The sequence below is a fragment of the Plectrocnemia conspersa genome, unplaced genomic scaffold, assembly GCF_051122295.1.
Source record: "Plectrocnemia conspersa isolate PC_06_02 unplaced genomic scaffold, ASM5112229v1 ptg000010l, whole genome shotgun sequence".
Taxonomy (NCBI): domain Eukaryota; kingdom Metazoa; phylum Arthropoda; class Insecta; order Trichoptera; family Polycentropodidae; genus Plectrocnemia; species Plectrocnemia conspersa.
The window spans coordinates 11,026,592-11,046,106 of record NW_028277174.1 but is presented as its reverse complement, the minus strand read 5'-3'; the positions used below and the strand labels follow the sequence as shown (position 1 = coordinate 11,046,106).

At 30.1% G+C, this 19,515-nt stretch overlaps 1 protein-coding gene across 1 annotated transcript; it reads left to right on the top strand.

The window, feature by feature from the left end:
- The first annotated feature begins 196 nt into the window (after positions 1 to 196).
- LOC148230611 (UPAR/Ly6 domain-containing protein crok-like) lies at positions 197 to 19,251 on the top strand. The gene is made up of 3 exons (XM_088195189.1): positions 197 to 608; positions 16,629 to 16,790; positions 18,600 to 19,251. Exons 1-3 carry the CDS (start codon positions 530 to 532, stop codon positions 18,845 to 18,847), a joined length of 489 nt encoding a protein of 162 aa, XP_088051315.1. The 5' UTR covers positions 197 to 529; the 3' UTR covers positions 18,848 to 19,251.
- Positions 19,252 to 19,515: the final 264 nt, after the last annotated feature.

The window sequence follows — 19,515 nt, the reverse complement described above, 5'->3', positions numbered from 1 at the left end:
CATCGATAACGCATCGATCATTTACACTACAATTAATTGACACAATTCCACTTTTGATTGCCAAAGCGCACACATTAGCCGATTTCGATTTGCGCACTGCAGAGATTAGATTAGATAACCCGTATCGGCGGCAAAAGGTTGGCCGCTGCCTCCACCCGCCGAGTATTGTTGTATAAGTGCGGGAAAATTCCCGTCTGATTTGGTGCGGGGATCTCGCGACGCCTGGTCGTTTTTGGGCGCGGGATGACGCAGCGGGACACACAGACCTGATCCCCACTTCCAGGCCCGCAAGCGAATCCCGCAAGGAACACCACCGCCCCACTTCCGGGAAAAGCGACCCAAAGTCTGACCGGCGCCGGTTACATAATTCCGATTGATCCAGTGGACATAACCTTAAAAAAAAAACATACCGGACGATCAGGAAAATTGGATGCATTCCTGTGCCTGCGATTGAATCGACTTTTCTACCACACACACACAAATAGATAGTAATATTTGATTATATTTATATAATAAACAATCAATCAAGATGCTGACTAAACTCAGAGGGATGACTGCCGGACTGATCCTGTCGGGGTTGATCGTCTTGCTCTGTCAGACTTACGAAGGTAAGATTAACTTTAATTGCTAAATAACATACGCGAAGACTTCATGAAAAAAAGGGGCAAAATATTCTTTAATTAATTGTAGCTTTTTCTTTCCATTGTAAATCATTATTTTAGTGTAGTGAAACTATTATATGGTTTCTAGAGAAAATTTTGACTCATCCCCTTTTACTTCCTGATGTCATTATTTATTACAATATATACTGCACCTTATAAAGAAGCCTTTTAAGTGAACTACGAAGTTCATTTAAAACTCACTTTATTTTAAAATCAAATATCGATTGATAACCACTTATTACGTTATATAATAGCATTGTTGCCACTCTGCTCTACATTTGAGAATCTTATACTTACGTAACGCATTTGTTATAACTTGTAATTAACCACGGTGTTTATCGGCTCGCTCGATAGCGTCCCCGGAGGACCATCATGTTTAACCAGCTTCTCCCTCGAGCTTTTCGCGAAAATCTTGCAAATATGATGCTGTGTGCCATTAGACGCTAAATGCTAGGTGTACCGAGCCCAAATTTGTTGTATATAAAATGCTCACGCGAACTAAACATTGATCCCTGTGCGGCAAAGTGGGTGTGGGTTTGCGACCTTGTTATTCGGTGGCTAAATTTTTGGCTGATCGAATTTTTGTAAAAAAAGACTAGAAAAATCCGAACGTCATACTATCAAATCAACCCGTCAGAGGTGACGGATTGGGGTGCAGAAATTTAGGACGCGCACGATTTACGGGTTGAGCTGAACCTCGTATTTATTGATCTGATCGACTAATTTTTAGAAATTGCATTTAGTTGTTGTGGTGAATAAAATAGTACTTAATATATGAAGCACACATACTGTAACTAAATTACATTTACGAATCATTTTTTATATAAACTTATTAATGATGGAAAATACATACATTAAAATAAAATGGTTTATAATAATTTTATAAAATATAAAATAAGGCAAATAGTAATAAAAAAAATACAAAAACAAAATAAAATATATAAATTTTAAAGCTACAAAAAATTAAATTTATGACTCGAATTTTATATTTATATTAATTTTTTTTTGTAGTCACTGATTCTAGAGATCAGTAGGTTAATATGATCTCGCGTAATATTTTTCGGTATGATTATGACAATGTTCTTTAAATGTTGGTATTAGAAATCTACTAAAAAGTTTTTTAATGTTAGTATTGAAACGCGTGTTATATATTATTTTTATTGCTTTCTTTTGAATGAATTGGAGTTTAGAAAAAATATATACTTGTGTTACTCCATAAAGCGCAAATCAAATTAATTGTCTATATAGCAAACTTTTATTTGTTTTTTCTGTTAGATATCGGTTTTTGGGCCGCAAAGCTAGCAATCTCATTGGATCTGAATTCCGTGATATGTTTAGTGAATTCAAGCTTGAAGCCATATATTTGATGCAGTGGTGGAGGCAAGGGTTGTCTGAGTGTTGTAAAAAATATTGCGTCAGTTTTTAATTTTACATTTATAAAATAATTGTAATTGCTTTAATATCATCATTGATTTTATTTTAGTTTTGTGTTCTGACCTAAATATCGTTGATATCATATGAAGCACTGCTTCAATAAAGAATACTATTTCATTATCATTGACTTAGATTAATAAACTGATTACTTAAACTATCTCCAAGCCCATGCGGTGAGATCTTTTCCCTTTCGCTTGCTCGCGTGTTAAGTGACAAGAGCGAGTGATAGATAAGAGCGTGCGGCCGCATGCTCTTATCTCTCACCCGCTCTATCTTATGTAAGAATTGCCAACAATTTCTTATACGGAAAATAAAAAAATATCAACACCTTTTTTACTATATTAAAAACATCAGTTGTTAAACGTATGTTCATGGCAAAACCTTAAATTAATTATTTAGTATATTGAAAAAATATTAAAAAAAGAATATATGGTTTTTATTAATAAAAAAATAAGTTGAACAATCAATTTTACATCTTTCCTTTATATATTAGATTTTTTTATTATTTCTTAGACGTTAGTATTATTCGGTAGTATAAAAATATAATATTTACGTTATAAAAGAATAGATCATTTTATAGGTTATTTATTTTGGGAACTGTATATAATAGATCTTCTCAAATTATTATGATGTAATTTTTTCAACCCTCTTAATTCTGTTGGGGTAGCATTTGTAGTTGGAATAGGTGGTTGATTTTTTATTTATAACCACTCCCGTTCAATTTTTAAAATTATACTTGATATTGAAGCAATAGCATACATGTACTACCCATGTTTATATCATAAATGATAAAAGCATTTAGGAACATACGGTAAAAAATGTTGAAGGTTACTTTTTCCAATATTTTACAGTTTTTCTATAATCAATGTAAGTAAACAGCATTTTGTCAAATACATATACACCTCTTATGTATGTATTGTAATAAAAATTGCTTTGCATATCGATTAGTGTTTTATACCGGGCGATTAAAAAAATTAAGAGGTTGACTAAATTGTTGAAAAATTGGCAATTTCTTTGCTTTTTTAACTTTCGATGAGATTAAAATTTCCGGGTTTGTTTCAAATAGTAGCAATGAAATTATCTTCGGATTCATATTCCATATTACTATCAGCACTTCTCGCAAAATCTTTTAGCGAATCATCATAATTTTCAAATGTTTCAGTCGTTGAACTCTTGGGTAAATTAAAAAAAGCGTATATTTTAATTATTATTTCTACCGTTGTAAATTAAAATTGAGGTAAAAATCAGTATATATTAGTAGCTAAATATATTTCTAACCTAAAACATATGTGGCACACGGTAACTGTCAAGAGATACTGCCGTAATATGTTGAAACATGTACCCGCTCAACTCGATCACGATCGCGCTTTTGTCAATTTTGACATGTGTATGGTTAATAAACAAAATTTTGAAAGGTTGCTCTGATAAAACGTAGTTTTGATCTAATTCTTGAGACATCATCATCTTCTGATACTTGGAAATGCATAGTAAAAAAGTACATAAATCAGTTGCAATGTTGTCAGTTTCTCTTAAATGTTTCTCATTGATACGTATTCATTCAACAGCACAGGTTTCGCCACCCCATTTTACTGTTACTAACCTTCTGTCTTTCACCAAGACGGTGACAAAATTTCTCAATGCGGGAATTCAAGTAGACGTCATATATACAGATTTTGAGAAGGCCTTCGACAAGTTTGTTATGGGTTATTAATAAAAAAAAACACGATCGCGTCCTCTTTTGATGCATCCGCACTAGTCGGATGGGTGTCACCATCCGCCCCCGCAATACGATGACATTGCACATTTATTATCAACTATGAGGATCTGGTCCGATTCCTATAATTAAATTTTAATATTTTTTTTGTGTGTTAGTTTTAATTTTACTTGTATTAATTTTGTTTTGTATTATAATACGTTTATTTTTATCTATCATGACGTATTGGGGTAACTTGTTAGGGCAAGATGGTCTTAATTTAATTTAATAAATATATTCTATAATTCGCTTTACTGTATAAAATTATAAAAATATTAGTTACCTTCAATATTTGAACGTATTATCAGTCTTAAATGAAAAGTAAAGTTTGTAGTTAAAAATCAATACTTTAATTATAGTGTTTGATATAACAAAGAATCATTTTCTTGTTAGTATGTATTGTTTAGCTCAAGGTTAATAATAATTGTATATGTAATAATTTGCCATTATTTTCAAATCACTCTTTTATCATATTATTAAAATAAAAGTAATAAAATAATAATATATGGATTTTATATGTACATATATATCGATTGTTTATGTCATGTTAATGGGAATACTTTCAGAAGTACTATTTTTATATATGTATTAATCAAATGGAATTGATAGAAACATACGTTAGATACTTATGAATATAATTAATTAAAAAAAAAAGATCATTAGTAAACTAATTTATCTGCTCATATTTAATTGTTATAAACCGCGTCCGTTTCCGTCGTCGGGCTTTCGATAACATAAAAGTCCACTATCAAATACATGCAAAAAATTAAGCATATGACGTTTTATCTCATGTTTATGCTTTAAGGTTTTCTCGCAATCGCCGGAAGGGTCATGGAAAAATATTCTCTATTTATATATAATACATACACGAAAAAAACAGACAAAGCCCACTAAGAATTTGCCAATAAAATTTGGAAATAAAAGCTTAATAATGCATTTGATAAACTAATCAAATTGAAATCATCACAGTTATTTGGTATTTAATACTGAGTAGTATTTGTTAACTTCGACAAACTGAGTTGAACGAAGCTGCATAAGACTTAACAAGTGCACATTCCTCAGTAAATACAATATACATACATGTTCTGCACATACATTTCGAGCAGATAAAAAACTGGATCATTAAAGTAGCGATCAATGAAAAAATGAAAATGGTAGTCAATTAGGAAAGCTATTTGTATTAGGTTTTATTAACATTTAAATGTATATATATATAATACATTTAATTCTGGTGCTATGATGATTAACTCGACCTCTTAAGTATATATAGCAGCTGACAAACTTAACCAAAATTTAAGTTAATAAGTAATCTTGAACATGTTTAGCGTTTATTTTTAATCAATTACTTAAAATATATTATGGTTTTAAATTGTTTATAAAATAATGAGAAACAATATATAATAGAAAAAAGTACAGACAGCTAGTTTATATAATTAACTAAAACTTGAAAAAACTAATAGTAGAACGTGTCGTCGTTCTCAAGGTTTGATCAATATATCAAATTGCTTCTTCCCCTTTACGATGTGATGACGTGAAATTTGATATCGAACGCTTCAGTTGTATTTGTATCATTGTTTCTATTATAAATATTTTTTTTGCGTTCATTTCGCAATTTTAAGGCTTGCTATTCTTTCTTTCGCTGTAACATTATTTTCTCGTCTCCGTATTGTGTTATATAAAAAATAAAATTGTATTATTTGGCAATAAAACGCCTTTATGAAGAGTCGCTTTGTGTAACTCTGAAACATTGTACAGTTTGGATTTGACTCGGGCATACCATATAGTTACATGGCAAAGTTTTCAAAACGCGAGTTATTTACGACTCAAAGTTGACTTCATTCCAAGTACCGAAATAAATTTTGTGCGAATTATCCGCATAAAATATATTTATAATATTGTATCACTTCAAGGCAATGTAAATGTATTTATACATATATAGTATTTTAAAATTTTCACTCTTCTTTGCCCTTCACTCGTGGCGCGGTTTTCCTATAGCAAAGTCCTTGGGAAATCAATGTGTATCGTATGGAGCTTTCGTCATAAGTCGAAGCTCGTTTGGGGGTATTTTGCGAAACTGGTATTCAGAACGAGCGACTGTAATGAAACGTCTCGTGGGTAATGATTTTATGAAACATGTATGATCGATTTTTATACAAATAACTTCACAGGCAATTGCGTTTTTTATTATCCTTTGCTTAGGTACGCTATAGTAATTGTTTTGTTATGCCTATAATACAGGAAATAAATAGGAAATGAAACATGTGTTGATATTAATTTTTGTAGTAAAAGCATAAGTGTCTAGCTTTTAGTCTATATTAATGTTATACGTTACAAGTTAAAACGTTTATTTTTTAACAACAATCAAAGTTAAAACTTAATATTTTTATGCAATGCTTATGAGAGTTTAGCCTTCTTTCGTTATAGCTTACATAAGCATCTAAATTCATGTCAGTTTAATTAGTATTTTTATTTAGTAAAAAATATTTATTTATTAAAAGTACAATAAAATACAACAAATAAATCAGATGACAATTTAACGCTATGATATCAATATGCTTTATTGCTTTATTGGTTAGATTGAAACTGTTATAAGCAAATAAATAGGTTAAATTAAATTGATTGTTTTTTGAAAGGTATTATATTGATTGTGGCGTTGACGCAGGTTTAGTCAGTATCTTAACGTGTAAATGATAATCTGTTTTTTCGTGATATAAAATTATTTAACAAATGTTTTTAATGTTTTTCACCGCGATAAGTAAAATACTATCAAAATTAACGATCGAATAAAATTGAAGAGTAGCAATTAATACATATATTTTCCTGTTGACGTCATAACTCTAGATGTAGAGCAAAACTAGTGCTATTTCTAATATCAAACAGCTGAACTGATGTTGTTGAACTAGACGTATATACATATTTTATTATTTAGGACTGTATTGTTTATATTGATCTAACCTTGCCAAGTGTTTTTACTTTAGAAATTTTATTAATTAAATGTCAAGTAATTATTAAACGCACGCTATATACAATGTGGCAGATGTGTATGTACTATACTGATAATTTTATTTAATGATCCATCCGAGTTATTTTTAGCCTGTGAGGGGCGCCAAATATCTGATAATAAAATATGGCACATATCGATAACCATATATTGTTCTGCGGGAGCTGGCGACAGCGTTAACATTTCAACAGAAAATAATCGGACCACGACCGGGAAAATTAAGGTCACACACTTTTCCCGCTGTCATGCGGGAAAATTTGCACGTTTTCGCGTCTGCGAAAAAACCCGGTTAATAACCTCAATTATACGGTATAGTTAAGTGGGCGGAAGACCGACGGTTAAGTTAATCGATCGCGAGCTGAAAATTAAGGCCGCGGCATCAATAAGGTTTCGGTTGGAATCGAATTGAAGGAATAATTTCGCCTGCAGTGCAGCAGTGGGTTTAGTACTTTTGTTTTTAAGGGGTGAAAAAATCATTGTTCGTGACTGAAATATGTGAACATATAATCACTGTTATCAATGTCAAGACTAAAAATAGGTCAATGCTATTCGAAATCGATTATATTTTTCCAATCATCAGACATTTCACAAAAATTTGCCATTTGTCTGGTGGTTAATACCTACTTGTAGGTATTCATTATGTCTGATTGACTTACCCTGTTGGTGCAGATTTACCCAGTTGTAATGCATTGGGCTTACGCATGTCAGGTTACAACGAAAGATAGATTTTATATTAAATTAAATATAGATTTAATTTTCTACATAAGCTAAGCTTTGTTGTTACATAAATAATGCAGCTATGTATTCTGGTTTTTCGAAGTTTATTTTTTTCGAGAGTATTGATAAATATAAAAAATATATGCATTATATAGTATGTGATTATAATAATACAGCTTATTGTAAATATATTTTTGTATGTAAAATATTTATCATTTTGACTTAGACCGGAGTAGTTTTAAACTCATTCTTTATTCATTATAATTAACTTTCATTTCATTGTATATTAACGTATTGTAGTAGCACGTCGTTCTTCAGTTTCATAAGCGGTTTTATTGCCTTATTTAATAAATCACACTTGAAATTTTAAATATTTGACAAATGACAGCCAGACTTGTGCAAATGTCACGTCGCTAGGGTTCATCATTTAGGAGACAGACATACACATGTATTTTCCGTTTTTTAGTATAGATTAAAACATATTGCTAGGTACATTACCACACATAATCACACATAGCAAGTATTCGAAATACTACTTCGATTGATTACAGAGTAAATTAAGAAACAATTTCGGGTTTCCGCACACCCGAACTGTTGCTATTTTACATTTTTTATGTTTCAAGCAAAATAAAGATAAAAAATCTCTTTAAATTAATAATTTCACTGATTCCCAGACATTCTAATTATTAATGCAGTTCTTAAATTATCAAAGCAAAGAAAAAGTCGATTAGAGTAATTGATAAAATAGTAAACAATTTTTTGCTATTCAACTAAAAAGCTTCCGAAAAGTATACATATTTTTGAGCATCTGGCACGGACCCATCCTTTCTTATGCAGCTGTATAATAAAAACAGTGATTGTTAAACATTTAAAAATATTAGTACAAATCTAATTTTTAATATAAAAACGCTCTATGAAAATTCTTGATTTAAAATTGTTTTAAGAAATTCTTAAGAAAAAGCACAGGGCTTTAATCCAGTACATTTTTTACCGTAGAAAATTGCGTTTTATGTTTTTAGAAATATCATTTATATATTACATATCTTATTAATAAACTAAATGAAAAATGTTTGCATAAAAAAAAATCACTATGTAGATAGTTTATATCCAGTTGTGTTTATGATATTTGTCTCTTGAGAAATAGAAAACTGAATACAAATAACAAATATAAGTGTATACAAATATTTAAAAAACGCATTGTAATTAATTGTTTTTTTTTCTAATATGAGAACACTTATTATTACCAAATAGTATAGATTTCCACTTCTATTGAAAATCTGTTTTTGCCAATGCATGTTGTATAGAGGATTAAATTTAATTATATTAATATAAAAAGTAATAAAATATGTAATAAGGAATTCTACGTATTTTATTATATTAATATTACATTCCGATTGTTTAATAATAAGACGTATAAGATTTAATATTTATATTTTAATTACAAAATATATTTTTTGCTCCCCTATAAAATTTTCATTTTGCGACAAACGAAATTTTAAAATGCTCTCAAAAATTTATAAATGGACATATGATTGCATGACCCTTCTAAAAACATATTGATTATATTTTTAATCTTTTTCGCCAGACGAATAGCGCCATAAATAAATTGGTTCAGTGTATATCGATTTCCCGAGGAAAAACAAATTGACAATTTCTGTGCGAGGCTGTGTATTTGCGAATTTTCCCCATTCGCTAACATACTAACTTGGAGAGGTTACATGAGCGATTTGTTTGTTTCTTTGACCTCAATTGAATGGTGGTGCCAGGTGAAAAGCCAAAATATATTTACACAGACCCGTTTCGGTAATATACGCAATGTAAGTAAGTGTCGAGGGTGCAAATTGATTACGACCACCAAAGAAAATTTAAATCGAATAAAATACTTCTACAGCCATTAATTCGAGAATATATAATATCGAGCAGGCGCGTACGGTGAGATACATTCCTTTTCGCTCGCTCGCTTATTAATTGACGAGAGTGAGTGAGAAGAAGTGGGTTTGCGGATCGCATGTAACGCACGCTTTTATCTCTCACTCACTCTGGCCTGGACTCATGTATTCCATAATCTTAATGTTGATTTGATTCGGCTAATGGAATAAAATTAAATTATATAAACTTTTTGCCTAATTGTGGTTCTTGGTATTTTATAAAATGTTTGTTATAACATTCAATATAAAGTATTAATACTTAAATTTAATAAAGGTATATGAAAACATCAAACACGCAACTGTGCATAACCGCTGCTTTCACTAAAATGGAAAATATGAACGCGATCCTTTTTAATTAATCATAAATAAATTTATTTGTATTATATCAGAATATTAGGTATTTTGGTTAAATTTTTCATTTGTAAAGAATTATTTAAAATATATTATAATCAAGTATCAATGAACCTTGTTTGATTTTTTAACAGATTAGCGCAACTTTATTATCAATGGTTTTGGTTAGTTTTGCATTGATATATTCAATTAAAACTGTACAATTGTATAGTAATTGTCGTCCTTCGTGTTTTCTCAAGGTGTGGTTGCTTTAATCGATCGGCAATAAAAGTAGCTTTCAGTTGTTCCATATTCGACGTTTATATGTATATGTTTGTCGGAAAACTGTAGGGGAAAATATCTTTTCCCGTCGCGTTCCTCTCGCGTTTATTTTTACACTTGTTTTTGACCTTACAGTCGGAAATATTCATATATGTATACGCGCATAAAAGTTATAAATGTCACGCGAATGTGTTTCCCAGACGGCTGGATACCAACCGAAATATTCGAATCGATAGTTTGAGAAGCGCTGTGGTGGTCGACGAATCGTTATTAGTATGATGCCATGCAGATGGTAGACATCGCATTAATTAACCTCATGAATGAAACGCGACCAAACTGAAACAGTGAGGTCGTTATGATTTGTTGTAACGATACATCATGTCGGTTAACAAGCGTGATGGTATTTTTTATGGCATTTTAAACTTTATTTGATGACTAAAAATTAGCAAATTAATTAAAAGGAATTTATGCCATTTTTGTAATGGAGTTATGTTAACTGATCAATAGATATATTAATTTAATATTTCAGAGAAATAATATAGAATAATATTACGTTACGTAAAACCTGTCCTTATCGATTGAACTACTTGCTTTTATGTAAATCAGAAACTTCTTGAAACTCATGCCATGATTTAGTGTAGTGTTTTGTAAAAAGGTATTGCTACAATATGAAACAACAAGTTATGTAAATATTATAAAAAAATAACAGAGCAATATATTAAATATTAATTGTTCAATAAATCGATTTGTTTGTGTTATACTGTTGGATTGATTAATAACTCTCTGCAACGAATCCTTTTCTGAAAAAAAAAATATTAAGATTTATCTTATATAAATGCACAAAATTTTATGAAATAAAGTATTTATTTAAATGCATATGTATCTTAAAATAATTTCCTGTTAAATCGCACCCAATACTATATTCTAGACCAGCAAGCTTACATTTTGTACGTTATGTATTTTAAGACTGAATGAGATAATCTGTACAGATTTAGCATCTTACGGCACTAGATAATTATAATTTTATGTTTGCTTTTCTAGATAGGTATAGTAAAATAATATATTTTACTCATAACTACGATACAGTTGAAGATTTTGAACCTATTTTGTTCCTGTAAGCAAATTTTATTTATAAGTAATACTGTTTTGTACATATTATATTAAAATATTATTTGGAAGCGTAAATTTACCCAATGTTTTTCACTATATGTATGACATGATACAATTTCGGATGAGGAATTTCTTAAATTAAGCGTATCAAAGGCCCCATCTCGAGGGTAGTCAAGAAAAAAATCGTTCCGGCTCGCCCTTATGAAAAGCGCCCTCTCGACATTTCGCTCTCATTATAATATTCTTTTTATTATATCACATAGCCGACCTTGCCTTTTAAGATAATATTTTAGTGGAACAAAAGGAGCGAAGATCAGGATGCTAAGATAAAAGCTAAGTGTTCGCTAAGAGCACGGAAATACTCTTGATTTTTTTTGTTAGTTAACAATAACTATATACTGATAAGTTTCATTAATAAATGATATCATTTGATGAAATTTTTCGATGTATTCATTGAGTCGGTTATCGAAAGATAATGCACAAAATATAAGTTCAGTTTTTTTAGTACCACTGATTCTATTGTTTGATTATGTATTGCTAATACAGAACTTCCTAACTGATTATTAATATAACCGAAAAACATTTATCTAAATGTATGTACATGTATGTATAATATATACGAAAAATACGTGACCTTATTGCAAAAGAGGTGACTGGTTACATTATATGATAAGAGAATTCATTTTATTCTCAGCCCGAATTTTTGATTATCTGATATTGGAATAACGTAAGCTAGTGTTGAAATGTCTCATAGTTTATTATTAATAATCACTGTTTCATATATCAGTTTTATTTAACAATTCATCAACGTTAATTGAACGTTATTTCGGCCTTAAGATTTTTTTAGCGTTATCGACTTTTTAGGGTCTTTTTTCTAATTTTGTGGTATTTGCATTATGTACTGATATGAGAAAAGTAAACTATGATAAATATATGTCGGTAAAAAGACCGCCACCTTGTATTATATAATAATAGGCTTATCTACACCTATTTATCTTCATCTCATTTTTTTTATCTAACCATCTTCAAACATTCGTGGTTTAAAAAATCGTAAATTTTTATTTAGGCAATTTATTATAAACATGCGTTTTACTTTTGGATAAAATATTATAATAGCGCTGTGATAAATATTTTTTTTTATAATTTGTTATGATCTTTAAAAAATGCAGAGGTGTATATAGCCATTGACATTTTATAAATTGTAATTTAATTTGAGGTAGGCTCTGAGCTTCAATTGTTCTTATGATCGACATTTTCGCTCTTCATTCTTTATAAAATTCTAACATAGTTACTCTTTAGGAGCCTGCTCACAATACTCCAAAATCCTTTTAAATTTTCCTTTTAAAAGTCACCTCACCTCTCTTTCAGTTTCAAAATTTGCTCAGTTGCACTCTAGAACCTAAATAAATTATAGTAACCTAACCCATGGATATCTCAATCTAATTAATCCTGGATCTAATTGCACATAAGTATTTTTTCATGTGGATTCTATTTCAATTTGAGTAGTGTTTCATTTATCTACTCTTTCTAAAAAACCGTCTTTCGATCTGTATACCATGTATTATAAATATATCAAGATTCTATCAAATAAATCGCAAGGTTTATTTGCGTTAAATATTAATTCCGGGCATCGATCGCCAAGTAGAGACGTCTAGTGGTTTATATTATTGATTTATCGTGGTGGTTGTATGCTATTTATTTTTGGCAATTTTCTGTAAGCTTTTCCGATCGACCGTCAATTTTCCGACATGCCATTCGGTCGCGCCGGTCCGCCGCTTACATAACGGGAGAAACGTATGAAATGACGCATATTTGCCCCGAAATATCCAGACAGGGTGCTCCATTTTATGGCTATGCCAAAAAGTCGATAAAACTGCAGTCGTCGTCGGTTGGCACGCTGCCAACTAGGTGCATCGTCTCAGGAAACCCTCGGACTGGAAACTGTTCGATAAGCCGACCGGGTGAAGGTCGCTCCGCTGGTGGCTTTTGCAATTTTCAGGCTTATTATATAACGCTAGGGGTTTTTACTTTACACCATTCTGTGCGCAACCTACGTAGGCAGTCGGTGCTGTGTTGAAAAAAGCTCAGACCCTTTCATGCCGGCTTTAAATGTCATATTTTCTCAGGCGAGCGAAAGAGCGACACCAAAAACTTAAATGGTGTCCTATAAAAATGACATACTTTTATAGTATTCTTTAAAAAGTTAAATTGACACTTTTCGTACCTTGTCAATTTCGATCGAAAAACGCTTTACCGGTCTCCTATATCACATTAGGTTATTAAAAAAATAGTAAAAGGGTTATAAAAAAGATTTTTTTGAAAAAAATAAAACATTTTATTTATACGCTTTTTATTTTACTAACGGTATTATTATTTTTTTTTCAACAGCCTATTTCTGCCAAACGGTACTCATTTCCACTAAAAAAACTGTTGGATAACGGCGCGTATGGTGAGATACATTCCCTTTCGCTCGCTCGCGTGTTAAGTGACGAGAGTGAATGGGAAGAAGTGGGCGTAAGGAACGCATGTAACGCACGCCCTGATCTCTCACTCACTCTCGTCACTTAACACGCAAGCAAGCGAAAAGGAATGTATCTCACCGTATGTGCCTAGTCATTTTAGTTTTAAAAAAAATATTTTTATAATATTATAAACAATTATATGTCCAATAAACAATGTCTTTTGGTATGTTACATATTTGCTTAAAAACGATCGTAATCCTAGTTGGTTTTATTATTTATTCGCATTATTTTAATATTTATTCTATTATTCTTTAATAAAAATTATTTAAAAAAAAAAAATGTTTTTTTAGTGAATAATTCAGTATATCGGATTCTTGAGAAAATTATTGTCAGTTATTATGTTTTGTAATCTCAAAAAGGACAATATCGAACTAAGTTTAGGTCAATTTAGTTTCGTGTAACAATACGACGCATTTATGAAATTAAAAAAAGGAAGTAGCGTAATTACAGCGACTAAAAATATACGTTTGATATACGGTAACGTGTCGTTTTTGGTTCAACAAGATTTTCTCTGAGATTTTATTTAAAAAAAATGAGTATTTTCTGAACCTTATTGATACAGATGTCGAACATCTCAAGGGCATAGTGGCTGTAAAGCATGACGTTAAATGAATCAAATAGTGTGACATCTTCATAAATTGTGAATGGTGTTACAGTTACAAAATAATTTAAAGGATAGATTGAAAATTGAAAACCATTTTTTCTGATGTAAATGAATCAAACATGTTATAATGTATCTGTGGGAGTAGAAGTTATACAGTTTCAATAATAAATACACCCATAATTATTTTTTGTAAAAAATCAATAATAATCAGGACTATTTATTTCAATATTATAAATAGAGTTTTAGGTATTTCAGACTTTAGATCAGTACATGCTTCATTTAAATTATTTCTGCTGACGTAAAGAAACATTACTATAGTATTCAATTTCAGGCATTAAATAGTTCATAGCTGCACAATATTAACTGAAATATGAATAATTTATATAATTTCGGCAGTTTGCCATATTTTTCCTTATCATTTTATTTGTTGGCTATTAGTTGTTATGACCATTGTTGTTATAAAACACATTAAAATAAGAAAATACACTTTTCGAAACAAAAAATGACATAGTTGGATATACATATTATTAAAAAAACTACAATTATTTTCACATCAGCCTAATATTATATTAACGAAGTCCACAATTGTAATATAACACAAGTTCTTTATTATATGTATTTTTAGAATAAACCAAATGAGAATCCTTCCAGATCAATAAAGTAATCACATTCTTCAATCAGTACACAATTATTATTTTTCCACCTCACATGATCATTATTATTTTGAGTTTCAAAGTCAATATTGATTTTCGAAGCAAATTGTGTGTACTAATAATTATAGATTGGTGAATGAAACTTCGCGTTAAATAAGAATAACATCGTCTCTTGGTTATTTTTATCGCTTGCTAGTATTTTACACTCACTGTGCTGATTATTAACTATGGTACATCCGCGACACAAAAAGGATCGTGGAGCCTAGAATTTGTTGAATTTGGAATGAAGCCAAATTAAGTTTAATTTGAATGAATGTTCTGCACATAATAATTCAGGATTTGCATTATTATTTGTGGCATTCTATTTCTAGCAACTTCACAAGTTCAATACTGATCATCGAGAATATTATACAAAATGCAATATAATGAATTGATTGGTTATCGCATCGAATTTTTTAAGTCAATTCATATTGAAGACTCGTTATATATTAATAATAATAAAAATAATAAAAACAACAACAACAAAGTGCTCGAATGTTCGGTAGACGCGGCCCCTATGGGGTTATTAAATTATAGGCCCCTTTTGGGAGTGAACGTGTTGGATAAAATCTTGTAGGCTACGTGAGGGCCATTTTCGTGGATTAGGGGATTTTCCATTTTTTTTCGTGGATTTTTTTACCATAGTTTTTAGTGCGGTATCTGAAACATATACTTCTTATTATTTATGTATAAATATATTATTATTTAAGATATTAAACAATGCAATACTTTTGAATTGAGGCAATTATAAATTAATGTTGAATTGATCTTTAACGTTAAAATACTATTTAATTTTGTAATTAGCCTAACTTGAAAAATCAAAAATGTATAGGGCAATTATTAGTTATACTTTCAAACTCATCTTCAAATGATAAAATATCGCTTTTCATCCTTTCAAAACTAGGGTTACTTGTTTTTTTTTTATTTGTGTGTAAAGTAGAAGTAAACATGTTTGTATGATATTTAGTTTCTGGCATATTTGTAAAGAGAAGCAATTTAAGCGTTTAAATTTCATCAAATTTATCGTAGTTACAGCTTTAGGATATATATAAAAATAATATTAACATTATGTGCAGCCATTGATGCTTACTGAAAAGCATAGGCATTGTGGCACAGCTCAAGGGACTGCAATCTCTGCTTGTTGGACCCAACCGGCCATGAAATTCTGTTATTTTTTTATCTGTGTGACCTTTGTTGGTCTTCACAATAGTATTGAAATCATAAACTTCATTTGATACTATCGTTATCTGGTAGGTTAGATTAGTTAAAAAAAATTTTAGGCGAAATTAATACAACGCTTAGCTTAATACAAAATAACTTATGTGGCACAAAACACTCTTGAGCTTCTACATATTTATATGTATAGATTTACTTCAAAACATGTTTGCGATTAGATCCCCCATATTGTATTAAATTTTAATACTATCATATGAAATATCATGTTCGTCAAAGCAATTAGCAATGTTTGCTCTCGGTAAGCTTACACCACAGTTGTGGTATATCACAGCTTATATTTTACATAATTATATCGTGTTAATTAATATAGAGTGTATATATTCAGCAATATTAATCTTTTTATAATGTATTTTTCAGTTATGGGTATAACGTGCTATCAGTGCAACAGCGAATTTGACCCTCGGTGCGGCGATCCATTTGACAGCTATTCGTTGGCTTCTATCAATTGTTCCTTGAAAACGCCGTTAGATCATATGCCCGACTATAAGCCAGTATTGTGCAGAAAGATAGTCCAAAAAGGTATGTATAAATTATTCACGTATTGACTTATTGTCGAAGATGTATATATTATGTAAAATACGCATCATTTACATGTTTATGCACAGCGAATATTGTTGATATGAGAATAGAATTAATAGAAGGAGTAAATAGCGTTTTGTATAGATATGGCAAAGAATGGTTTGTAGGAGTAAAATATAACATAATATTAAACCTCTTATGTATTATTATAATATATTTATAATAAACACATGAAGATTATACAAAATTATACTAAAATTTGAGACGTTTTGAAGCAATGCAGAACAAGCCATTATAAATGTTTTTTTACTATATATTATATACAGATTAATTTATTAAAAAAATGTGGTTTGTCTTTAAAAACACTTTAAAGTTGTACATTTCTTCAAATGCAGACGTGTATTAAAATAGCTATATCAAACTCGGAAGATTGTTCTGTAAAGTTAGTTTCATTCTTGCTCATTTAAAATTTACTAATAATTATATTTTTTTTAAATTATTTTGTAACGTTTTCAGCTTAAATATTGTTAGAAAAATGTTCTTGCCAATTTTAACTAGTTTTAATGAACCAATATTTATTTAATTTTAATTTTAACAGTAGTAACAATATTTTAACAGTGACAGTAAAATAAAGAATTTTATTTTAAATACAAAACAAGGTAAGCGACGTTACCAATACATATATAGACATAACAATAAACTCTTTAAATTGGTTTATAAAAATACATTTTATATATTATATATTTTTTTGAGACACTGCAGCAATAATTACTTAATAAAAAATATATAAGTAATATGATAAATTAATTTGCAATTAGCAACAGAGATGTCTCTAAATTAAAAAATCAATTCATATATATTTTAATAACAAATATTGTATAGGAAACTGTTACATTAATTTCATTAAGATACCCAAATAAATCATATATTGGAAGATCGTTAGTCGCGGTAGAAATATGTAATATATTTTATATGTAGTTACATATATTATTTATTATATTAGTGGTTTTAGACTTAGCTAAATTTATTTTAGTTCATATGTTTAAATATTTGAAAAGGTATTTTAATTTGTATTGATAATTTATATAATAGCATACTGTTTTTTTCTATAATTTTCTATTATGGCATTTGCCCTCCCTTGAATTTGACCAGAAAAATGCAATAAATATTTAAAAAAGCTGACATAATGTTATTGAAATTCAATTTGAAAACAAAAATTCTCGGGTTATCCCTAAAAAAAATCTAAAAAAGACAGTCTCGAATCTTTCCTCGGCGCGGCTGCAGTGGAAGCGCTCAGTAACGAACGTTCCCACTGCGACGGCGAAAGCACGATTTCATTGCTTTTGACTTCTGAAAAAGGATAATTGTTTTCTGTCCTCTCCTATTGGTCAAAATTCGGTTTAGATATGCTTCATTCGATTCTCACTTATTGTAAGTTACAATATTGTTATTAAAAGTCTTAATATAACCGAGTGTTTCCACTGCGACAGTATGATTTTATTACTTTTGCCATAGATTCTAAACAATGACCCCCTTGAATTTGGCCAGAAAAATGCATGTCATTTAATGAAATACTATGAATCTTAATGAAATGGAAATAATAAAAAAACGACCACTGACTGACTAACTTTTGTCTTCCCTCCTGGAAAAATCTAAAATGACGTCCCTGACATTAAGCAATAATTAGCATCAACACACTGTCTCTTAATTATTGTAAATGAAATAGATTTATTGAAATCAAATTAGAGTCTGAAAGCTCTCATTGTAAGTTGTTTAGACATTGATTGACTTTTCTCATTTGTTTTTCAGTGTACGGCAAGGTTCGCATCAATCGTGACTGCGGATACATAACCGATGCCGATCGGGACGACAAAGCGTGCGTCAAACGTTCAGGCACCCACGATGTGTTCGCCGTCTACTGTTCGTGCACCACAGACCTTTGTAACGCTGGTCCTTCATTATGGCCAAACTATTTTATAACAATCGCTGCCATCCTATCCCTAGTCGTAGGTTCACAATTTATGAAAGGCGGCCTGGGCCGTGGTTCAAGTTTATGAATTAATTGATCGCAATACAAAATACGTCAATCAATTCATGTATTTACTGCCTTTAATGTCGTTTGAGTTTATTTTTTATATTATATTACGTCTGTGTGAAGTAACGCTGCCGTAGACCTCAACACAAATCGTTGCGCGTTAAGGTCTATGAATATGTATTTGCACGTCCTCTCTAAGCGATGATCGTAGAAAAACATTAAGCAGATTAACGTTCGTTTAACACGACACTTTGTGTATTTTTGAATATCAAATTAAACGTAGATCGTGAGTTATTATTATGATACATAGGTAATGCGCAGCAAAATTTTGAAACTTCTGAATTGATCGATACAAATAAAAAAAGCAATAAAGATAAGCGCCTGTTAATTGATGTGGGCATTTAGAGGTTCATGGTTATGTAAAAAGATAATCTAATATGTCGTTATACATATTTTAATACATTTAGAAATTTAAATAGGCTTTCGGGGATAAATGTGCAATGTTTATCTATATATTTTATTGATATATGTATGGAATATTATATATTTATTATAATGATGTATAATCGTAAAAGTTTAAAATGTATCGTTTAATGTGTTCAAATTCTGTTATTCTTGATTGTTAATGAAAGTAATATATAATATGTGAATCATGCTTTTCCATAAGGTTGTAAGTGTTATTATCTTAAT